The sequence below is a fragment of the Anabrus simplex genome, chromosome 12, assembly GCF_040414725.1.
Source record: "Anabrus simplex isolate iqAnaSimp1 chromosome 12, ASM4041472v1, whole genome shotgun sequence".
Lineage (NCBI taxonomy): Eukaryota > Metazoa > Arthropoda > Insecta > Orthoptera > Tettigoniidae > Anabrus > Anabrus simplex.
In genome coordinates this window covers 17,018,764-17,044,854 of record NC_090276.1, presented here as the reverse complement: position 1 = coordinate 17,044,854, position 26,091 = coordinate 17,018,764, and the positions used below count along the sequence as shown (strand labels likewise).

At 38.4% G+C, this 26,091-nt stretch overlaps 1 protein-coding gene across 1 annotated transcript in view; it reads left to right on the top strand.

Annotated features, from left to right (window-relative positions):
• LOC136884440 (ankyrin repeat and BTB/POZ domain-containing protein 2) overlaps positions 1–24,969 on the top strand; it is a 309,915-nt gene extending 284,946 nt beyond the window's left edge. Inside the window, exons 19-21 of the mRNA XM_067156605.2 lie at positions 795–1,088; positions 8,996–9,178; positions 19,280–24,969. Coding sequence (XP_067012706.2) covers positions 795–1,088; positions 8,996–9,178; positions 19,280–19,495 — 693 coding nt within the window. The 3' untranslated portion in view covers positions 19,496–24,969. The remainder of the gene's footprint in view (positions 1–794; positions 1,089–8,995; positions 9,179–19,279) is intronic.
• Positions 24,970–26,091: the final 1,122 nt, after the last annotated feature.

Below are 26,091 nucleotides of genomic sequence, written 5' to 3'. Positions count from 1 at the left end.
ATAATTTATGTCCAAGACTACATAAATAAGTTATTTGTACAATTGTAGATGTTTTTGTTATAGTTCATATTGTTTTCTTTTTATGTAATAGGGATGTATAATGCCAAATAATAATAAAATACCTCTGACCCTCATACAAATCACCAACTATCTCTGCAGGAGAAAGAACGGACTTGGGGATAGAAGACCCTCCACGGAATATACTACAGCAATCTAGAGCAACAGAGCATAGACAAGAATGCGTCGTCATGCATGTGGTTACAAAGTAGGTGCTTATTTGGGGAGACAGAGAGATTTGCAGTTGCTATACAAGACCAAGTAATAGCTACAAACAATTACAAAAAGTACATCATCAAAGACACCAGTGTACTCTCCGACAAATTTAGACGGTGCTCTGTTCATCTCAAGACTATCGACCATGTCACTGCAGGCTGCCCAGTACTTGCCTTCGTAGAATACACGAGACGGCACAATAATGTCTCGGGAATTATACACCAACTGGGTCTTCCACCGAGCATCTACAACATTCTGTCCTGTCAACATGCAACATTGTGCGATCATTCCTCTCGGAAGAATGAAGATCCCGTGATCTAGAGTTTTGTATATACCTGTACATCAATGTTTGTATTATAATGTGTAAATACTTCAATTATTGTAAGACACTTGGTGAATCCCGTGCCCCGTTACTACCCATGTTTTCTGTGGAGAAGTGTATGAATAATAATAATAATAATACATTTACCTGTTGAAACATCTAGTGTATCATTCTTCTTGTTTATATCTTCTGGTAATAGAATGAAGGTACAACCTTACTGCTGGCTGACATCTTCTCCACCTGCTATGGATGGGAGGCAATCAAGGCTATCCGAGATACGTCCTTCTCTGGGGGTACCCGCATAGATCCCAAGTTTGTGAACAATCCGGAGCTGAGTGATGTACAGTTCCGCGTCGAAGGCCGCGTCTTCTACGGACACAAGATCGTACTGGTGACGTGGTCTCCTCGGTTCAGGGCCATGCTGAGTTCTAAGCTCTGCGACGGAAATCCTCCAGTGGTGCACATCAATGACATTCGCTACCACATTTTTGAGGTAAGGAAATCACTCTGCATGTTTTGTTTCCTCTATCTCAGCATGAAGGAAGAGATGTTGAACTATTTTCGTGTATCTGACAACACACAGTTTGTAAAGAAAGAATAGTCTTAAATAGTTTTAAATCTGTACGACCTTTTCTTGGATGCTTCACTCGTAGAAGTCTATAGTGAGTACAAAACTCCTTCTCATGTGCTGAGGGGCTTTCCCAGGGGAGAAATGCTGAAAATTAAAGAAAAACTATATGCGAGAGACTAACAGATGTTTTCCATAGTGAGGAATTGGAAATTGTATGAAGACGTACGTTGTCTGATTGACAATGGAAGCAACAGATTAATACACATTTATAATCATGATTTTCGTACAGCTCCATGGCCTTTGGTCACAAGGGTCCCAGATTTGATTCCCGGCAGGGTCGGGAATTTAAACCATAATTGGTTAATTCCGCTGGCACGGGGACTGGGTGTATGTGTCGTCTTCATCATAATTTCCTCCTCATCACGACGCGCAGGTCGGCTACGGGCGTCAAATCAAAAGACCTGCACCAGGCCTCTCCGGAGGCCATACGCCATTAAATTATCATGGTTTTCCAGCTCCAGTTTCCCAGGTGTGATAAACAAGCATTCACCAATTCTTCATGTCAAAGTATAGTTTCTGTTCCTATTCGTCCTCCCACTTGGCATTCCTCTTGCTGACCTCTAATTTCACTGTGTCTATCCATCAATTCCTTGGCCTCCCATCTGACCTCTCCCCCTTCACTTGTCTGTCAAAGTAATTCCTTGCTGTTCTCGTTCTGTTTGCTTCGTGTGTTTCCTGGTTCATTGTTCTGGTGAATTTCATTTCTATTGACTGCTTTTTACTATTAGTGTTGTTATTTAGGGTACTTCTTTCTAGTCCATAGGTGAGAATTAGAATTTAGTAGGTATGAAACATGGTGAGTTTTGCTTTCTGAGTCGTATGCTTTATTGTGTTATCTTTTGATGAAATGATACTTCCAAGGTATTTGAAGTTAGAAACATAGGGCTGATTGCAGAAACGATGACTAGTTTTAAGCCGTAGACAACGTGTAAATCGAGCACGATCTTCCATTGCATAAACATTGTTCAGCCAATGTTTAACTAAACATCGCTTAAAGTTTCAATATTGGTTTGAAAATGGAGATAGAAGTATCCTTCATGCAACTCTTTGCTTGTCGCAACCAATGAAATTTGTCAGTGCGCGCACCGAACGCCAGTCAGCTGTTTGTCTTTCCACACATTATTAAAATATGGCTAAGCATGACCATGACTTGCCCGCAGATAAGAGTATCGCTTTCGGTGCAAATTAAATCTCATAATATTATCGACACTAAAGCGACACGCGACCGCACGGGGAAGTGTAGCTTTTATTATAGCGTTGTTACAGAGAGTGTAATCTACTCGTAAATACGGTAGCTTCGATGACGGGAAGGTGAAACAATAGTAATGTGTAACCGAATGTGTTGTACGGGCCATATAGATCTAGCTTCCATTCTGGAGATCATAGGTTCGAAACGCATCGGTAGCTCTGAAGATTGTTTTCCGTAGTTTCCCAATTTTTACACTAAGCAAATATTAGGGCTGTTATTATGGCCATGGCTCTTCTTCTCCAGTCCTCCTCTTTAAACAGTAATCACCACCATCACCACCACTTGCCTTTTCCCATCTGATAGTTGCCGAAAACTTACACGATGAAAACCACATACAACCTACTTTTTAGTTTTCACTATTATGTGTGTTTACCTCCCGGTTGCTGTATGTGACAGCCCTCTGACGATTGGGACAAGTAATTCTGACATTTATGTGGTCGAAGTGACTACATGGAAATTACCCCATGTATAATAAAATATATCGGTTGCCAAGAATTGTATTCAAGTTGACAGTTACCGGACTGTCCCTTTGTCAGTCTCAAGAAACAAGTCTCTTGAAAAGTGAAATCTTATTTTAAGCTATATCTCCCCGTACATGTCAAATGAATTGCTGCGATTTAGCAGCGGACAACCCGCAGAGAGGCCGTCGGACTAACCTTTCTTCCCGGAATCGTCTCAGCATGATAGTACAAATTACATGTTTCATGGTACATAACCTCTGATTATGATTCACTCCTCTCATTTGAGGTTAACCCTTTCCCGCCCATATTAAAATGCATGTTTCCCCAGAATTAAAGCAATTCTTTTCAGCCATCATTATGATAATGCAGACATTTATAAAAATGTATATTATACAAAAACTAATGAACATAGAAATATGATTCTTTTATCAAATGAAAATCAACAGTACATACATATAGGAAACGGGTGCATTGTAGAGTTTAATTTATAACTTCGACTCCTCTTTGTTCGTGGAACAATAGAAAGCAGTTGGATTTGCACAAACACAAGTTGCATTGTTTACACATAAAGGCTGACTGCACATTTCTTCCAGATAAAGTCCTCTTTTTGTTTTTATCAAATATAAGGGAGAAATACTCTATTGCTGTACTACCCACAGGAAGAGAATGGCAAGGTCCTACCTCTACAGTAAAGTCCGCTGGTTCGTCATAAGACAACGTATTTGTCCACTGAAAGTTAGGCCTAAAATCTATGTCATCACGCATGTGTACGTTGCCATTTCCTGAAATATCGTCACTTTCATTTTCACTTTCCACTTCACTGAGTTAAGCCTCTACTAACAGTTTCACAGTCAGAATTATCGTTCACCAAACATTCAATGTCGTTACCGCATAAAATATTTTCATGCGAATTAGGCGTCGACATGTTTGTTTACAATATGTCACTGCCTTCCGTATTTCGTGTTCTAATACGCTTGCTAAGGTTTTGAAAGAAGAAAACTAATATCTTTGGTTTCTAGGAAGTGCACATGCTAGTAACAGTAAGTTATATTTGTCTATCGGCCGATAAATGGCTCATGCATGCGACTAGAAGTACAAGTACGCTTTACTACACTATGGGCGGGAGGCCCTAAGCATTCGCGCTACGCATTACTACGCTATGGGCGTGACAGGGTTAAACAGTGTTCTCGGCAGTATTTAAACATGGTCTGTTGAACATCGGTTTTAGACAGTGTCTAAGTGATAAATATACTGTACGCGCACTTTTTAGTGATAGATTTTTGTGCTCGGTTGAGGAGTAAAAAGGGAGCACTGCCGGTTCCGGTAAATACTGCCAACTGAATGGAAATGAAATCTGAATTGAATTGATAATATGATCGATCAATATGAATTTTCTAAACCTTTATTATCTTACGCCAACAACTGTGTCACACACACAATATATAATACTATATAACATTTCCCGGTGCGAAACGTGTTCCTAGCATGAATTCTGTAGTTTGGCTTTGCTGTGTAAACAACAACAGTACGAGTACTTAAAGTGTACGCCAGATGTCGCACAGCGATGATACGCGATTCTTAGTTTGTGTTTCAAAGGTTGCCAATACTAATCTCGAAGATAACCGAAGTCGACCGATTCAGCACTAGGGTGTAAACCTATCCCTAAAAAGTGCGCAGATAATAGTCTCTGCAATGCGGCAGTCATACTTAGGCATTGTTTAACACATCATGTAAACACCGTTTCTTCAATTGGCTCATATTGTAACAGAGTTCACTCCAGGGAAACATTTGAAAGTGTGCCTTTCCCATTGATAGCCATTTCACAGTTTTTGTTCTACTAATGTTTAATCTATATTCTTTAAACTTGCTATTCCAAAGATTTGGTTTCTCCTGTACTGTTTCTTTTCTCCCCAGATCAGAACACCATCTGCAAATACGTAGGTGCTTTGAAAAGTTCTCGAAATGTACTAGAATTAAGTATCTTACCTTGGTGGAACTGCTTTTATTTTTCAACATAGTCTCCCTGTAGACTAATGCATTTGGTCCAGTGATGTTCCAATGCCTTGATCCCATCTCAAAAATGAGATTCCTCCAGGCCTGCAAAATACCTCTCCAATTCAGCTGTCAGTTCTTCCCTTGTAGAGAATCTCCGTCCACCGAGGAATATTTTCAGTTTGGGGAATAGATGAAAGTCTGATGGTACCAAATCAAGTGAAGTTTTGCCATGGCAATAACACTTGTGTGGGGCGGAGCGTTGTCCTGACGAAAGATGACCTTTATCCTTGCCAAACCAGGGCTTGTTTCGTGTATCTTTTCCTGTAGTTGGTCTAGGAGGTTTGCATAGTATTGCCCCGTAATTGTTTGGCCAGTAGGAAGATAATCTATCAGCAGAATGCCTTTTGCATCCCAGAAAACTGAGGCCATGACCTTGCCGGCCGAACGCACTGCCTTTGCTTTATTTGTTGGTGGTAAATCAGCATGTTTCCGCTGCTTTGACTGCTGTTTTGTCTCTGGGGTATAGTAGTGGACCCAAGTTTCATCTGTAGTCACAAACCGGCGCAAAAAATCTTGTTGGTTGCACTGAAAACCGGCCAGACTTTGTTCGGACATTTCCAATCTAGTGCGTTTATTGTCCAGTGTCAAGAGCTTTCTTTGGTGGTGGTGAATCAGCATGTTTCCACTGCTTTGACTGCTGTTTTGTCTCTGGGGTATAGTAGTGGACCCAATTATCTTGCGGATAATTTTTTCATACCCAATTCTTCGGTTAAAATATAATATACCCGTTCAGAAGACATCCCTACAGCTTCAGCAATCTCCCGCACTTCCAGTCGACGATCCTTCATGACCATTTTATGCACTTTTACGATAAATTCTGGGGTCGTAACATTTTTTGGCCGTCCACTATGCGGATAATCATCCAAGCTCTCCCGACCAAATTTAAACTCGCTGGTCCACTTGGCAACAGTTGAAAATGAAGGAGCAGAGTCTCCCAGTATGTTCTGAAAGTCGGCATGAATTTCCTTTGCTTTCATACCTTTCCTTACAAAGTATTTAATCACTACTCGAATCTCAGTTTTTCCATTGTCACAAATCACTATGCGGGAACAGCAACAAAGAGTCGTCACTACCACACTCCTGCAGCTAGAGCACTGACGCGCCACGTGTTCACTCACAAAGGATGTGTGATTATTGTGCGGGAACCTCGTTGCTCTAGCGGTGATTCCGAGAACTTTTCAAACCATCCTCGTATTAGATTGTTGGGTTCTTCGCAATGTTCTTTGATAGATTGTATGATCTGATCCATTGCCAGAAGATTATTGGAGAAATCTTTGATCGAACAGTTTGCTCTGAAATGTCAAGTGCACGGCCAGTAATGTTGACAAAGAAAATGTGATGATTTAAGAATCAACTGTACACTATTTTTTAGATAAATTTAAAATCGAAGGTCTTAAGGTGACTGGTCTGCTTTTCGGCTCAGGGGGAACAATTACGGAACTTATTGTTAATTGAAGAATGCATTGTAAATTTTAAAAATCAGTTCAAGACATTATTGTTGCCACAATTTTAAAATACAGTACTTGGTAGGCATTTTCAGAAATCATGTGTACAGATTATTTGTAAAAACTTAGGGATTTTATTTTGTAAAACAAATCCTTTAATAGTTGTTTTGTTTTGCATTATGAAACCAACTTAATTAAGAAAAACATTTTTGTTTTAATTACTAGTATTGCTGACAAGAGCACATTAATATCACATACCTTAAGACACATCTCTTTAAGAAGTAGGTCATTTTCTTCAGCTCTTTGTTAAACTATGACACCTTCAGGCTAGATGAACAGCTGGTATGCAGCATATACTGTTGTTTAACCCTCCAAGTGCTATCGTCTCGCTACAAGACGATTCAGATCCCGCCCGGCTCAAGTGCTATCATCTCGCGGTGAGACGATTCATAAAATTGGTATAACAACTCGTAAAATCTGTATAACAATCGATTTTACGAATATTCTCGTTGTGAAATGAAATTCTCTATCTGGTAGGCAATGCAAGTTGGTCTTTGGCTGGGGAAGGAAAGCAGTAAGCGGTGATCTTGTCAGCTGTGAACTGGTCTTTGTTTACGTCTACTCAAACTGTCCAGTTGCTTCGAGCGTTTGAAGATTATTGTTTGCTAGCCAATTTGTGATAAATGTGTGCCCGATTTACTCTATTTTAATTGGTTTTTCTTAGTTTAGTGATTATTACGAGGGGCGTTTGAAAAGTCCGTGCAAAAATAAAAACTACTTACATGTTTGGGGTTAACCTTTTTTTTTTTTTTTTTGACATAGTCTCCTTTTAGGCTTATACACTTCGTCCAACGATGTTCTAGTTTTTGATCCCTTTCGAATAATAGGATTTGTCCAAGTCTGCAAAATATTCATTAGTGTTTGCAATCACCTCCTCATTTGAATAAAATCTTTGTCCCGCCAGCCATTTCTTCAAATTGGGGAACAAATAGTAGTCTGAGGGAGCCAAGTCTGGAGAATAGGGGGGGATGTGAAATGAGTTGGAATCCTATTTCCATTAATTTTTGCGACCACAACTGCTGAGGTGTGTGCTGGTGCGTTGTCGTGATGGAAAAGGACTTTCTTGTGGGCCAATTGCGGGCGTTTTTCTTGCAGCTCGGTTTTCAAAGGGTCCAGTAATGATGAATAATATGCACCTGTAATAGTTTTACCCTTTTACAGATAGTCGATGAGGATTATCCCTTGCGAATCCCAAAAGACAGTCGCCATAACCTTTCCGGCCGAAGGAACGGTCTTCGCCTTTTTTGGTGCATATTCCCCCTTGGTAACCCATTGTTTAGATTGTTGTTTGGTCTCAGGAGTATAGTAATGTATCCGTGTTTCATCCACAGTGATGAAACGACGCTTAAAGTCCTCTGGATTCTTCTGGAACAGCTGCAAACCATCCTTGCAACACTTCACACAATTCTGTTTTTGGTCAAACGTGAGCAATCGCGGCACCCATCTTGTGGATAGCTTTCTCATGTCCAAATGTTTATGCAAAATATTATGTACCCATTCAGTCGAGATGCCCACAGCACTAGCAATCTCGTAACTCTTCTGTCGTCCATCACCATATCATGGATTTGATCAATGATTTCTGGATTCGTAACCTCCACAGGCCGTCCAGAACGTTCAGCGTCACTTGTGCCGATATGGCCAGTCTGGAAATTTTGAAACCACTTATAAACTGTTCTAATCGAAGGTGCAGAGTCACCATAATGTTTATCAAGCTACTCTTTAGTCTCCTGAGGCGTTTTGCCTTTCATAAAGTAATGTGGTAAATTTTTAAGTGTATAAAGTTTGCATTAAAATGCATTTCAGAAACATGATAATGTTTTTTTTTAAAATATACTAAGATTCTTTGCTATTTTAAACTTAATATGTGAGTAAATGGAAACCTAACCCTATATTTTACATATAAAATGACTCGATTTATACAAATTCGGTATTCGCGAAATATAACTATCGCGTATAATGAGGCCTACCTGTATTATATGAATAAATAAGTAAATAGCAGTAATACATATCTGTACTTCAGAGGTAAACCATTCTAGGTCTAAATTTTTCTCGTTTTTTAGTTGTGTGCAGCTTTGAGATGTAGGAGCTAATGTTCTTCTGGAGGGTGGCATAGTTTATGTCCAAATCAAACGGTTACAAAGATAGTCAATATTACAAACCAATATTTTTGTTAAAAAATAAGGAAAATTAAAAATCTTTTATTTCCCTATGATTCCTATCAATCATAAATTTTAAAAAATGCATAACAAAGTACAATTACAGTACAAAAATTAATGTGTTAGTAACAATGCGATAATTAAGCATGCATTCCTTTTCCTTTTCTCTCCATAAACATCTGCATTTGTGATTTACAGTAGTTTACTTCTGAGGCACAGATATTTATTATTTTAAGCCAAGAAAAGAATGAGTCACAGCAGCACGATTCAAGCGGAGACAAGTTGCGAGTGTTGCTTCCTCTCTGAATCATTAATAGTCCTTCACCATTTGGTTATGTTTCAGCTTGTCATGCAGTACCTGTACAACGGTGGTTGTGAGGCTCTCAAAGTGGAACAGTCAGATGTGCTGGAGCTGATGGCAGCTGCTAACTTCTTCCAGCTGGATGGACTCTTACGCTTTTGTGAAGCTCAGTGCTCGAGTATGGTAGACCTTGATAACATCGTCTCCATGTACATCCATGCCAAGGTAAAAAGAATTGCTTAAAGTCCAGACACTATCCTCATCCACACTTTGATGTATTGCCACAGCGGCAATGGCACTGTAATCGCAGCAATGGCTCAGGTCGTAATGTTTATCGTTTGTGTATGTTTCTATCCATCTTCATAACTCCTTGTCCTTGGTGCTTCCTCTTCAATCTGTGTACTTGCAACACATTTTTAATTTGTAATTTTGCTTTGTACTCCACACATAACAAAAGGCATCTCAGGAGGAAAGAAAATATTGAGCAGTTGTATGGTTTTTTAGTGCAACTTTTTTTTTTTTCAGAATCATTCATTGTCATTAGTAGACCTCGAAGATATATAGTGACAAAAGCTGGGATGGGGGGTAGTTTAGAAACTTGATTTCATTATATCTTAATACGTCATTCATTATATTGAATTCATTGTCTTCATTGCTATGAGGTTGTGTCAGCAAGACCCTAACCTCGCCTGGTGACCATTATTGTTGCGGCGTTGAAGTCTAAACGGTCTGACACCGTGGTTAACCGGTTTGAGTCCTGTTGATCGAAAAAAATTCACCATCAGAATGGATGGCAGGGTCGGGGAGGCGGTGCTATACAATTTCTAATCCCTGGATTGTGTGCCAAAAGCCTGGATTAAATTCCAAGCCTCTCCGCAGTGTTCATATGGAGTGAGGGAATATGATGCTGTTGATGGTGATTCATCCGTCTGATAGGGGCGTAAAGGTTTGAGCAGACCCCTTGATGCTATTCGACAGGAGTAGGCTATGTGGCCTCTCCCTACCTCAAGTTGCAAGTGTTTAGGGTGACGTCGACACTGCATTGTGTTTATCACATGTATAATTTTCAGTGGTGTCACTGCCGGCATGCTAGCTGGCCAGTGTCTTGGGAAGGTGCGGTATTCAACTGATGAGCCCATGCTGCACTGGGGCGAAACACTGGTAATTTTTTATGATTGAGTTTCCTGAGCTTTATTAAGTGTTTAGGGTGTTAATGGATTGTGGTAAGGATATAAAGGAGAGGGCATACAAGTCTCTGGTGAGACCCCAACTAGAGAATGGTTCCAGTGTATAGTACCCTCACCAGGATTACTTGATTCAAGAACTGTAAAAAATCAAAAGAAAATTAGCTTGATTTGTTCTGGGTGATTTCCGGCAAAAGAGAAGCATTACAAAAATGTTGCAAAGTTAGGTCTGGGAAGACTTGGGAGAAAGGAGACGAGCTGCTCGACTAAGCGGTATATTCTGAGCTGTTAGTGGAGATATGGCGTGGAATGACATTAGTAGACGAATAAGTTTGAGTTGTGTCTTTAAAAGTAGGAAAGATCACAATATGAAAATAAAATTGGAATTCAAGAGGACAAATTGGGGCAAATATTACGAAGGGAGATGGTGAATAAATTTCCAATTTGTTTGCAGTCATTTCAGAAAAGGCTAGGATAACAACAGATAGGGAATCTGCCACCTGGGCGACTACCCTAAATGCAGATCCGCATTGATTGATTGATTGATTGATTGATTGATTGATTGATTGATTGATTGATTGATTGATTGATTGATTGATTGATTGTCATAATCATCCCACGTCCAGACGCAGAGATCGCCCATGGGCGTCAAACATAAACCAGGCAGACCAAACATGTCCTTGGACACTCCCGGCACTAAAAGCCATACGATAGATAGATAGATAGATAGATAGATAGATAGATAGATAGATAGACTCGCTTTAAGGTTTTACTCTGGGCATCTTTTGCTTCATGACACTGCCCCCAGTAATAGGCTGATTAATGTGAGATCTTTTCTCTTGCAACACCTAAACCCCAGGAAACTGTAACTACAACAGTTCTGTAATGTCTGTTATTGTAATATCATAGTATTTCATTGTTTTATCTCATTCTTTTTAAATTGTACAACAGTAGCAAATCCACTGCCATTTCAGCACACTTACTGTTCCATTTTTATCCTTGCACTATCAGCTGTACACAGTTCATCACAACCATATACATTATTTAGTTTAGTACAAATTAACAACACTGGAATGACACTGCTACCTCAGTCTGTGTGTCACACGGTTCGTCTTAGGTTTTTTAATATCTGAAGCCATTTCTTTTCTGTTTTGACTCAATTTATGACTGTTAGGTTCTTTAGTCTGCTGAAACTAATTTTGAATAAATAAATTTGCAAACTATGTGAAAAAAAAAAATTTGCCGGTAAGCTACCACTATTGCAACGGCTGCCGGGTTTTGAGTGTTTCCTAGACTTGCTTATTAAATTGTTTTTGCTGTTTCAGCTAACCTCCAACTCAGCGTCATCTTATAACAGAGTATGTGTGTGACGTCACATATTTAGCACAAATTTTACCTTATTTTGAAGCGTTATTTCATGAAAACTACGTGTCAGATTTTTTTTTTTTTTTTTTTTTTTTGCAACAAGTTAGTTAGCCTCCCCTTTCATCTATGAATTGAGACAATAAACAAAATACTCTCGACGATATATGCTTTCTACCCAAACTGTAAAATAGTGTTAACATTTTTCTTTCTGTGTAGCCATTGTCGAGGAACTTCTCTCATAATTAGCAGGTAATACAAATCTTAACGTTAAAAAAAAGTACTCGGCCAGTGCTTGGAGCAATTTTATATTAACCCTCTTAGTGCCGGCTCCCTTACTGCCGTGGTTGCTAAGAATGCCAGAGAGAAAATGCCTATTAGGCAGCACCGAAGATAAAAGCATATCCTATCCTCACTTTTCAAGATATCTCTTTGTAGTTTACATTCTCTTGTAGCTAAGTGATCCCTCTCTTCACTCATTATATTAACATCACGAAAATAATTCATAACTTCCGAGCAAAAAATTAAAATAGTTCATGCAATTTTTGAAAAATTTTAAAATTCAAATTTGGATCTCAGTACATCCTAGTATTTTGATCATACTCACCTAAATTTGGTATTCCTGTGCACACTGATGCATTGTTTACCAGTTTGTAAAATATCAGTGTTTTAAGAATAATAGTTCTTGTAAAAATGGATTAAAATACTGACTTGGTCTAGCATCAGTAGGAGGTGCACGTTTAGGGCCGGGCATCTCAAGGAATGCAGGAGAGGGCTAAAATTGCATGTCGTGATCCGACTGAATTTTACGGAAATCGGGAATCTGGTCATCATCATCATTACTGTCTCCGTCAATTTCATCATTATTCCCGTCACTATCATTACCGTCTTTATCGGAAATTTCATGCATCACTGTCACACGAGTAAGTTGGATAATTTAACCACTATCATCATTGTTATTATTACTCTTATCATCTGAATCATCGCCTGACTCGATATAATCAGAATCATCACTCAATTAATCAATATACTGTACCAAATCGTCATCAATTTCAAACACAATACGAGAACTAGTCACCATTATTACGAACACATGGTCTACAGGTACACGCCAAACAGCTGAAGTAGAAAAAATCATAACATTAACACATGTCGCACAGAGACTCTGGTGGTAGATTTAGAAACTATGTAGTTTCTACTACAGAGTGCTGCCGACTGGAGGTGCCATCTCTCAGATATGTGCAAACTATTACAACTTACATAGACAGCTGCAACACGGAGCGCGATCGCGCTCCTGGCACTTTTCACTAGGCTACAGAGGAGCGCGATGGTGCACCCCGGCACTCTAAGAGTTTAGACACGTTATCTGACCACAAGTTCTCTGGTCACATGGTAGCCTTATCAGCTAGGTGGAGTTGACTTCGGTGTATCCTTCTATCAAATCACACTCAAATATACTGTACATATATTATCATTATAGACCGTTATCCTTTTCAGCGTTAAGTCTGCAAGCCTCTGTGAATTTACTAAACATCTCGACAATCCTCTATTTGCAACTAGTCCTGTGGACTCATTTAGTTCTATACCTCTTATCTTTAAATCGTTAGAAACTGAGTCTAACCATCCTCGTCTTGGTCTCCCTCTACTTCTCTTACTCTCCATAACAGAGTCCATTATTCTCCTAGGTAACTTATCCTCCTCCATTCTCCTCACATTACCCCACCACCGAAGCTGGTTTATGAGTACAGCTTCATACATCGAGTTCATTCCTAACTTCGCCTTTATCTCCTCATTCCGAGTTCCCTCCTGCCATTGTTCCCACCTGTTTGTACCAGCAATCATTCTCGCTACCTTCATGTCTGTTACTTCTAACTTATGATAAGATATCCTGTGTCCACCCAGCTTTCGCTCCCGTAAAGTGAAGTTGGTCTGAAAACAGACCGATGTAAAGATAGTTTCGTCCGGGAGCTGACTTCCTTCTTACAGAACGCTGTTGATTGCAACTGCAAGCTCAATGCATTAGCTTTACCACACCTTGATTCAATCTACACATATATATATTCATGTTTATTTTTATATACTGCATATCCTTAAAAACTTGAGTTTTGGATTTTATCTTAATGAAATCCTCGCTTCCCTGCAATCTGATGATGTTCTTTCAAGAACGAAACCTGACGCACTTTAATTAAGTTGTTAAGAAATTTTTTAACATGGAGTTTGGATGTGTATATAGTCAATTTTTTGTGCCTGTTAAGAACTTGTACATAGTTGATTGTCAATTGTAGCATCATATGATAAATAAGTAAATAATAATAATAATAATAATAATAATAATAATAATAATAATAATAATAATAATAATAATAAAGTTGTTTTTGTTTTTCAGATACTTTATAAATGTATTTATTCAAAATTAGTTTCAGCAGAATGAAGAGCCTAAGTTATAAATGAGGTATTTTCTCTCACCTTCATCATCATCATCATCATCATCATCATCATCATCATCATCATCATTTTCACTTTCCCTTGTCCAGCTCCTGCACCATTGCCTCTCCTTCCACCAACAAGATGAAAATAAATAAGTCCAAAACAAAAGTAATGGAGTGCAGTCGAACGAAGGCAGGTGATATAGGAAATATTAGATTAGGAAACGAAGTCTTAAAGGAAGTAGATGAATATTGTTACTTGGGTAGTAAAATAACCAACGATGGCAGAAGTAAGGAGGACATAAAATGCAGACTAGCACAAGCAAGGAAGAGCTTTCTTAAGAAAAGAAATTTGCTCACTTCAAACATTGATATCGGAATTAGAAAGATGTTTTTGAAGACTTTTGTGTGGAGCGTGGCATTGTATGGAAGTGAAACATGGACGATAACTAGCTCAGAAAGAAAGAGAATAGAAGCTTTTGAAATGTGGTGTTATAGAAGAATGCTGAAGGTGAGATGGATAGATCGAATCACGAATGAAGAGATACTGAATCGAATTGGTGAGAGGAGATCGATTTGGCTAAATTTGACGAGAAGAAGAGATAGAATGATAGGACACATCTTAAGACACCCAGGACTTGTTCAGTTGGTTTTTGAAGGAAGTGTAGGTGGCAAGAACGGTAGGGGTAGACCAAGGTCTGAATATGACAAACAGATTAGAGCAGATGTAGGATGCAATAGTTACGTAGAAATGAAAAGGTTAGCACAGGATAGGGTGGCATGGAGAGCTGCATCAAACCAGTCTATGGACTGATGACTCAAACACAACAATTGTATTCCAGTTCTGTCTTCTTTTTTTTAATACTGTTCTTGACAGAGTCCATCCATCCATCTTACTCTGAACCTCCGTCTTGCCCTCTTTCCTCCAACGCTTGTTTTGGTATCCTGCCCTCCTCCATCCTGTCTCTCAGTTTGTCTACACCTTAACATTTTGGGAATACATTTGTATTACAGTGTAGCTGCTCACTAAGGGGGGATTTTTTGATATTCTGCCGCTAAGGTGGTGAAAAAGGGGGTGAACTGTTTAAATAAGTACATCTATATCTTAAAAACTTAACAGTCTGTAAGACGTGAAAATTGGTATTTGGAACCTCCTTTAAAAGTAAAGAAACACGCATAATTTGTTTTCAGAAAATACACTTAAGGGGGGGCTTGAAAAGAAGTGAAGGGTTGAAGTATTTTCATTATGATACAGCATCACTAATGGTAAAAGCGGCTTCAATATATTCATAAGCTTGTAGGATAGTAAAGTGAATAACCAATAAGATTGTGAAAAATAATCTTTGAGTGGCTTGACTGTAATTTTCCTCTATTAAGCTGATAAATAAAATCCTAAAGACTGTGTGTGTGTACATTGACTATTTTGGCAAAATGGTTAAACGTTTCAAGTGTAATAATGACCATCTGCATATATTTTAGCTTTCGTTTCTTGAAAGACCTCATTTTTACCCCTCTCCCCAAAATCATGATGGTGGCACAATCTGCCAGACAAGCTGTAAAATTGAAATTTGGCAAAATTATAGGTTTTAGCCTGTAACCGACAGAAAAATTCCAAGATGTTTAAATTTTTTACTTTTTACCCCCGGAAAATATCGAAATATGGAGGCAATTTTAATGATGGTGCAGACCTTTGTTTCAATTTATTTCAAGGCTAAACGTACGGTAAGTCATATCACAAAATGGATGGCACAATCTCCGTTCAATCTGGAGTGATCTACAACTTTGGTCCTATGACTTTTTGTTGTATCTCTCTCTGCCATGCCTTAAATATGTCTGTGTTTCACGATTATACATAAATTTTGCAGTTTTTACACGTATAATTCATAGTTTGACACTTTTAGATGGAAGACAGAATCAGCAAATCTGGCACTCACCGAGCTCGATAGCTGCAGTCGCTTAAGTGCGGCCAGTATCCAGTATTCGGGAGACAGTAGGTTCAAACTCCACTGTCGGCAGCCCTGAAGATGGTTTTCCGTGGTTTCCCATTTTCACACCAGGCAAATGCTGGGGCTGTACCTTAATTAAGGCCACGGCTGCTTCCTTCCCACCCCTAGACCTTTCCTGTCCCATCGTCGCCGTAAGACCTATCTGTGTCGGTGCGACGTAAAGCAAGTAGCAAACAAGAATCTGGCACGAACTTTGGCCCTCCAAGTAGCCATATGTGAGCCACATTCTATGTTTCTAGCTGTCACATAAGTATCCGAAAAGTAATGCAGTGTGCAAAAACCTTACCTATATTTCTCCCTATTCAGCGTTTTAAACTCAGTCTAACCCATAAGTAGAAGCACTACCATAAAATGACATGGGGTGAACAATTTAGTCCGCTAAAATAGGCGTCTCACGGTGCGATCTGTTTGTCAATATATCGTGCTATTTAGCAGCAATTAATCTGTATATGAAGGTCTGCAATATTGTAAACAGGCATATATTTTCATATGTCTATCTATATATATTCATTGAAGTTGATTTGTAGTGATCTGGAAGGGATGTGTCCGCCATTATAATGAGTACTTATCAAATTGATAGTGGCTGTCTGTAGGGGGGCGTCTACTATTGTAATCAATACTCCCCACGTACACTTTGACTGGCAATAGGAATGGGGTCCTTCTCTAACTCCTGTCTAACTGGCATTAGTAAGGAGGTCCTATATTGTAATGAATAATTCCCTTCTCGATTTGATTGGCAGAAGGCAAGGAAGCATGCAATTTTCTTCAAAACTTCCCTTTCCGGTTTTGTCTGGAAGTAGAAAACTGTAACGAAAACTGTCCAGATCGATTGTGACCGCACAGTAGACAAGGGGGCCTTCTACTATAATGAAAACTTCTCAACTCAACTTTGAATGGTAGTAAGCAAGTGAGCCTGCCGTTATCATCACAACTTCGCAACTCACACTTTACATTGGAAACAACATTTAGACCTCCCCATGCTGTTTCTTGGATAACGCTAAGAGACATGCAATTTAAAAACATCTTATTCACTCTGTGTACAGTAATTTGCTTTCATATCCATATACAATGTGGAATACCATAGCGAAGCCGGAGGTACATTTACTAGTCTTCTATATATACAGTATATATATATAAAGCAGAATGTCTGTCCATCCGTTCCTTATACAGATCCATACCGTTCCACCAATCTGAACCAGATTTTGTATACTCACCTTTTACGACCCTGTGGGTAACCCCATCTACAAGAAATGTTAACATCCCTCTCCATTCCCTATATTTAGGCCCTTTGGCTCATTAACATAGGCTAATATAGGCTAAATATAGAATTTAGTGTACAAGGATGAGAGAAAGCTCACTTAAGCCTCACGACGCGAGGAACGAAACTCGGTAAGGCCCTATGGGCCCCGAAAATTATGTTTTAAGGGCCTAAAATAAACCATTATAGAGATATTGGCATCACACTATCTCTCGATCTAGGAATCAGATGAAGAAATGACCAGCGACAACCATGGCGATGTCAGCTCAAGAATTCTACAATAGAATACAGGCCTGGTGTTCGAAGTAGGCACATGCGTAAATGTAGGCTAGGCCAAGGAGAGATTCTGCTACACATATGACTGTATGGAGAAAAGCACTGTTGGGAGTAGGGGCGGAGTTCGGGGGAGAGTGGCATAAAAAAAATAATCAGAAATAGTGTTGAATCCATAGGTTCCAGGGTCGCTAAATGAACAATGACACTCTGCATGGGGTGTAAGAAGGGGTGGAAAAAAGTTGAAAATGGCCGAGGTTGGGGGTGAAGTATAAAAATAACAGAAAACGACCAGTGTTAAAGTAGAATCCTTAATTTTCGGGGTCACTGAGATGAATAGTGACACTCCAGATGTCATTTAAGTCCAAGTTCAGTCGCATCAACACGGGGTGAGGAGTGAAAAAGAAAATATACAAAATAACCAAGATTACAGATAAATGTTCCAGCATAGCTCTGAACTAACATACTACACATGCGGCTTACTATCTGAAAAAGTTGCTATGGGGCCAGGACTCCCATAACTCCGTGATACTGTGGATGCCGTTTAATAAGTCATAGTTCAGCCCCAGTTGGAATGGAAGTTGAGGAGGGGTGAGAAAGAATGTCCAAAATGGCTGAGATTATGAATGCGTGTGTTACTTTTTTTTTTTTTTTTTTTTCTTGCTAGGGGCTTTACGTCGCACCGACACAGATAGGTCTTATGGCGACGATGGGATAGGAAGGGCCTAGGAGTTGGAAGGAAGCGGCCGTGGCCTTAATTAAGGTACAGCCCCAGCATTTGCCTAGTATGAAAATGGGAAACCACGGAAAACCATCTTCAGGGCTGCCGATAGTGGGATTCGAACCTACTGTCTCCCGGATGCAAGCTCACAGCCGCGTGCCTCTACGCGCACGGCCAACTCGCCCGGTGCGTGTGTTACTAAACTTGGTGAACACATGAAAAAAATTATGTGGGGTAAGTCACCCCTAGCACCCTGAGGGGAGGAGACAACTTTAAAGATAATCGAAAACGACAAATATTACTGTCAAATCCACAGTTTTCAGGATAAGTGCCCGGGCTAGTATATCGATATAGTACATCTTGTACGTTATCTCTTTACATTTCATAGGAACTTTGTCTGTTCACACTAGGTTCCTTACATTCTGGTATAATGTATTTCCCGCTTGTTCCCTTCTGCTGATCTCCTTGTCCAACCTTGCATCTTGCATTATTTCATTTCCCAAATATTTGAAATATTCAACAATTTCAAGCTTTTGTCCCCTGATATAACAATTTCTTTTCCTACCATATTTCTTAGTATTGTCATCTAAAGCCTCTAGTTGGATTTGTACTTCCGTATTCTTGACTCCCCAGATCACTATGTCATCTGCACCTTGTATACTTTGGTAAATCCAAGGTCTCACAGTGACGCTGCTTGTCTATTTCCCTACTTACTGCTCGAGTGCTCAACAAAACCTTCTCGGAATTTCTTTGTTCCTTCAACCAAACTATTAAAAGATTTTTTGAAACAAACCCAGCATGTGATTTTCAAAACTTTCCGTTTCATTACTGCACGGGAAACAAACTAAAAGAAACCTAAATAAGGAATAGCATTTTTAGGTTCCAAGACCTTAAAATAGGTTGCATTGTGCAAAATAGGCATTTTGAGGCACTATAAAATTCCTACCAGATGTTTTTATTTTGTAGAAAATAATAAGATATTTAACAACATATTACAGCTTTTTTTGCATTTAGTTTAAATTCCAAGGACTAGCCATTAGTGTTCTTGTAGATTATTAGTGTAAATTCACTGTTAATGACTCCTGATGTTACACAGGTCTACAATGCCGGAGAACTGTTGGAATACTGCCAAGGGTTCCTGCTGCAGAACATGGTCGCGCTGCTAACGTACGACGATTCTGTCAAACGGCTACTCTTCGGAAAGAAACTTCACAGCCACGACGTGTTAGCAGGTCTCCTGTTAACTCTTCAAGCAAGAATCAAGGCACGCAACATGTCTGCGAGCCCACAGCGGACTGTGAAACCCAAGTGAAGTGTAACTGCATATCCTTTATTGAAGGAAGGCAGAATAGCATTTGTTGCGCTCTCCTCCTTGCCCAATAGTTCTTCATTTTCCTCGATTGTTGTGATTTCTGTTCCTCCAACTGAGTACGTCGTGTTGGTTTCTTCCCATCTTCCTCGAGTCCCCTTGTATGAACAATATTATCTAGCTAGGGAAGAGAAACAAACCAGCTAGGAGTAACTTCTACAGCAAGGATGTTACTGGAACATTCACAAAAAAAGTTGGGTATCACAGTTATACTGACACCATCTTCTTTTTCTTCTGCAGGAATGGCTCATTTAAGGCCATGCAGAATCGACATTTGTTGAGCTTTCTTCCTTGCCCAACAGTTCTTCATTTTCATTGGTTGTAATTTCTGTTTCTTGTTGGTTTATTCTCGTCTTCCTCGAATCCCCATGTGTGAACAATTTTCCTGATTACATTTCTATCCTGCAGATTTGGAGATCCTAATTCAGTGAAATCTTTCTCTACTTGCTTTTACCATTTTGATATTGTACTTTTGATTGGCCAAAATTTGTGTATTTGATAAGTAAGTTGTTATTCATTCTTTCCAGATGGATTATAAATTGAATTTGCAGACTCATTGTATCATTAACTTTAGATATTTAAAAATATATTTCTTATTTGGGTCTGGGGTAATCTATTCCATTTTTAATTCTTGGCCCTAGGATTTTTCTCATGATTTTCCTTTCTTTAATCTCTAATTGTTCCTTTAAATTTTTATAATGTAAATTGAGCATTTCTGAAGCATAAAGAGCTTCAGTTTTTATCACTTTTAAGTAATGACGAATTTTACTGTTCCAGGACAAGCATGATTTGTTATAAACATTCTTTGTATGTTGAAAAGCAATTTCTGTTTTCTGAATTCTTGAAGCTACTGATTTATTTTCATTGCCATATTCTTTTGTTTTTATCATATATTCAGCTTATAGTCTGTTCACTCAGATGAAAATGCTGCAGTTTTTAAGTTACAGTAGCTTGTTGATTGATCCTGAAACTACTAAGTGAGACACAGGGATCACCCTTCATTCCAGAACTGCAAATTTTCTTAAGTGGGGAAGAAATTATTACACTTTATATCAGTAACCATCATCATCATCATCATCATCATCATCATCATCATCATAGGCATTCACTCGCTGGCGAGTACGATTGTCTTCTGAGTGTATTTGCATTGTTGGTTATGAGATCCTTATGTGGTTAAAGAGATCATTTCTCGAACCTGGTGATTATTCCTGCTCTTATTTTCTCATCCTTAAACCATGCATTACATGCAATGAACTTGATGATCTGATCCATATTGTACACTGTAGTTAGGCAAAATTTCTTCTAAAGAAATCTCAAGCGCAAAATCCACCAATTCAATACAGTACATATGACATTTAATAACAGGACATGTTTCAATCTTAATTGGGCCTTTTTCAGCTGAATAATTAGGACAAGATTTAGAAGTTAAAATAACATATTAAACAAGACAGAATACTAGTTTATAACCAACATATTGATATGCAGACTATGCAGCCAGCGATTCAGTGTCGAGTGTTGGGTGGCGGGAAATAACCTGATGCCCTGAGAGGGCCAATGGCTTAGGGCAAAGAAGCTCTCTTGGGGAGGTGATGGTCCCGCAGAGTAGGAAACGCCTCTGAAACCCATCAGGTAGTGTCTGTATTTCAGGTTAGGGGAGGCTGAAAGGGCGTCTCTTGTTGAGGTCAGGAGTGGCTGTTTAGATCCCTTGGGAGGGTTGGAATCAACAAAGGCATGTGGTCGTAAAACTTTTCTCCAACCAGCCAACAACAGACCTCGCCAAAGACTGTAAACTGTTCAAGATGACGGTGGTGATCATGATCCTGTTACATCTTTTAATGGGCTTGTGGGTTCATCGCTGCTGTTCTGAATGTTGTGAATCCTCATGAATGATATGGCAACTCATTATAAACTATAAATTTCATACAGATTCCATAGTGACTTGACAATTCATGAATATTAATTCTACAAGAATTGATATTTGTTGGTCCACCTATTCAATACATAAATTTAGTCATATAAAAAAATGGTACACACCGTATTTATGTGAATAATCCCCGTACCCTAACTTTAGGAGGACTGAATTTGAAAAAAAAAATGCCAACATTGACTCAAATAAAACCTGCACCCCAATTTCGTGCCTCAATTTTTTTTTAAAAATGCGCGGGTATTATTCGTGTAAATATGGTATTTCAACCCTATTTGGGGATCTTCCCTTTGTCATTTATTCCAAAGCAAAAAGATACTCCAAGACAGACCCTACACATTGTTTTTTTAACTTAAAAATTAGTTCTTCAATGTTTTCATCATTTTATCTATTTAAATTGTTTTAACATATTTTATATCTGTTTAAGATGTCTTTCCAATGCATATAGTTGGCTGAAGATGACCTACAATTAGGGTTGAAACATGTACCATGTATTATTATATTATATTATTATTATTATTATTATTATTATTATTATTATTATTATTATTATTATTATTATTATTATTATTAAATTTCACTTATTTATAGTGCTTTAGTCTTGTAGAATTAATATTCAAGAATGCATCTGCTCATTGGCTGATCATATGCTCTGTCCTCCCAATTACCAATATAACTTTTGCACTTCTTCATATTAGGCTTTAGGATGTCCTTGCATTGTTTATGCTATCCTCTCAGATTTCACTGTCCATCGTTCAATGAGAAAACACCATGTGTTAGGGAAGCAGCCAGTTCCAGTGAAATTGCACGCAGTAGTGTATATATTTATACATTCTGATGTAAGCTTTAACAACGAGCTTGAATTTCCCCAGAACTGCTTTTGAGGCTGATATGGAACAGAAATTTCTGCTGGGGAAGTTCAAGTTGTTTTGAATAGTAGGTGTATTTTTCCTTAAAAGCATTTGTGAAAAATGTGGTGTTGGATTAGTTGCCCCTCAAGAATCATCTAGTTGAGAGCTAGAGGTTGCATTCAGCCATAATTTTGCAATTCTAAATATGAATGTTTGCTGCACTTGACTAATATCAGGTATATTAATATTATAACTGAGAATGTTCCCGTTGCCTCCTTGGCATATTAAGTTGCTCTATAAGCTTCTTTTGTTTCTCTTTCATTGTTCACATTCCCCTAAGGCCCAGTGAATATGTAATAGATTGATGTACTATATAACAAGTGAAGCAATTTGCTCCTGTGTGCGTGTATGCTCAGTTTGTGTGCATTGTATATAGACTTGTGTTTGCTTTTTCATCCAGTCCCTATTTCACAGTGATCCTGATAATCCTACTTCTTTTTTTTATTTTCAAGTAGGATTAAGGTGAAGATATTGGTCAGTCAACAAGATTCATTCCTAGTTCTATCAGTATCCAGCTAGTCATCAGAGTGATAACATCACATATTTTCACTTCTCTAGTATGCGATGTACTGCTGTAAGAAGCACTCTCTGTCAGCCATCATCATAAATTTGATTAATTGATACTCACTTGAAATAAATTTGGACGGACCATCTTGTGTTTTTAGACATCAGAAATTTTCTTATTACATTTAAATCATTTCCATTAGCATATACAAATATCTGAAATATGCCAGCCTTTGAATTAGGTTATCAGTAATCCCAGTATTAAATTGCACCCCACCCCCCTCAAAAAATGATTAATTCGGATTCAAAACATGCTTCTCCCCTCTCTATAATGATACTCCTTTGTCCTTCCCGACAGCAGTACATCTAAAGTATATTACACAATAAAATAAAATGAAAGTTCTGTGAGAAAAAAATCTTTCTAGCTTGTTTCACATCCAGCAGCTGGTTTTCAGTTTAGGTTTTCTTGAAGCATTTAGCCCCCTATAATGACATTTTCATCTTCTGAACCACAAGCTATTCCAGTGTAGATGTGCTTAATGTAGGCCTCAATTCTGTCTGATTTTTCCTAACAATGAACACAGTTTCTGTGAGGTATGCTTAATACTGCAAATACAACGTTACTTCACACGTTCCCTCCGGCAGTGAATTATGATGACTTGGTTCTACGTCGTATAGGCCCACCAGTAACCCGTTGTTATCTTTAGTTATTATCGGTTCGGGTCACCGATGACTTGACAAATTTGATTTTGGTTAGTCCCTACAATGAAATCCAAAACAATGCAGATGCATTATTGTTCAGGAGACATTCCAACTTATTTACCTCTGCAACAGTTTTACGATTCAACAAGTGCGTGACCCAGAAATGACCCCAGAAGTAAATTATAGTTTCTCGTTCATTGATCTGTTTTGTTATGGGAATATGATAGGCCTATGTTGATTATATTTTTATATTATGCTTAGTAACAAAATAATATCACAAAAGACAAAGAATTTATATTAAGAACAATATTTAGTACAAAAAAAAGAAAACAGTTAAACAGCTACTTGCAGTTTAAATGGAACAAAAAGGTACAGCTATTACCATCTAGCAGACCCACAAATGATCAAGATGCTAAGTACAAAGCAGCAGAAATATTGGCATCGTGAGTATTTTCACAATTATCTCTTTCATTGATATATCAGTGTGCTGAGTGCAAGAGGGTTAAATTTAAATCGCGTCTCTCTCAGTTAGTACAAAATTCTCCTTAGACAGGAATTGACTATATCCGTCCCTCTCCGCTTTTGCCCTCGTTCTATCCAAAGTTTGTGAGTAGTGAATTCATTGGAAAATATATTCCTGTTTTTAAATTCAGTGATTACTTTACCTTTGTCAGGGTATCTTTTGGGTTTTTATCTTTGTGAGAGAGGTAAACTGTTTAATCTTTACATCTTACTCTGTGTCTTCAGAAGAGAAACTTGATCAACCACAACTGCAATTAGAGCACTCTACAGAAAACTTAAATATATTATAATGTATTAATCTGGGCCATAAAGCACCAGTCAAAATATTTTTTATTTGTTTAGGAGGTATTTTCAAGATATAATCTTCATACTCATAAACAGTTGACCGACTGCTATGCACATGAATGGAACAAAATGAATGAATGCTTTTTAAAGTTTTACCTTCATTCCTATAGTCTTATTGTGTCCTGTGAAATATATTTATATATATATAAAATCCATGCCAGATTTGTATATTATTACATGTTTTTTTTTTTTTTATGGCAGATTTTCATTTTGATGTTCCTTCTCTCAGGGACTTTTTTCAGTCAGTATGTTGAAACTGTAAATGTGCTGCCAAATGTATGTGCATCACATTTTGAAACACTTTTCACTTACATGGTTCAGTCATATTTGTAATCCAGTGTATGTATGTCGAACCTGTATCCCGTTTCTCTGCAGGGTCGGGTATATTTGTAACCCAGTGGTTTTTTATATCTTATATTTTGTATGTGGTTGTAAAATAATGTCATGTTGTATGTATGGTGTAAATTATTCTTATTGTACAGTAAAATTCAGCTCAGACTGGTAATTTATCACTTGCCTTGTGTGCTTTATTTTATTTTCGTGATAATGTGATGAGCAAGTAATAGACAATATCTCTGCAGTACAGTATTTCTCCTTTGCAGTCATAGGTCATCATCATCATCATCATTTCCCCTTATCCAGCTCCTGCCGGGTTGGGGTATTTGTGACACTTCTCCATCTTCCTCTTTCTTTCCACCATTCCTCTTCCACGATCTTGTCCCAGTGTAAATTTCGTCTTCTTATGCCACTCTTCACTGATTCAATCCACCTTGTTCTAGGTCTTCCTCTTGTTCTTGCACTCTGCCTCCAGCATCTGTCTTGGAAGTCTATTCTCCTCCATTCTCTTTACATGTCCAAACTACCTTAGTTTATTCTTTTCAACTCTGTCACTTAGCTTTCCTATCTCAACTTCCTTCCTAACATCTTCATTTCTCCCTCTGTTTTTCCTTGTCTTTCCTATCATACTTCTTAGGAATTTTGTCTCACTGGCTTGAATTCCACTCTCTTGCCTGCTACTCAAAGTCCAAGTCTCAGCTGCATAAGCCAGTATGAGTACATAGTACATTTTGTACATTATCTCTTTACTTTTCCTTGGTACTTCCTTGCTCCAAACAAGTTTTCTTATACTTAGGTAGAATGCATTACCCTGGGGTAACCTGCTAATCTCCATGTCCACCCTAGCATTTTGCATTAATTCACTTTCTAGATATTTAAAGCTGTCCACAATTTCCAAACTCTGACTTCCAATTTTCACAGTGCCCTTTCCTTGCCTTTCCCCTCTCAACATCACCATAGTCTTGCTTTTCTCTGTACTGATTTTCATGCCATACTTATTAATTTTTCGTTCAGTTCATCTAGTTGTTGTTGCACTTCTTTGCTGTCCTTTCCCCACATCACAACATCAGGTATGTATTCCATTTATACAGTCATACAAAAAGTAAAGTTATACACAGACAAAAGTGTTCTTAAAAAGAAAAGTCTTTTGTTTTTCAAGTGAATGTAATTTCTTGAAAAGAATTTGAAGGCATTTTGAGAAAGTAATTTGCGACTTGCTACGAAAATGAAGTAGCTCCCCTTGTCCAGCTGCTGGCGGGTCGGGGCATTTATGGCACTTCTCCATCTTCCACCAT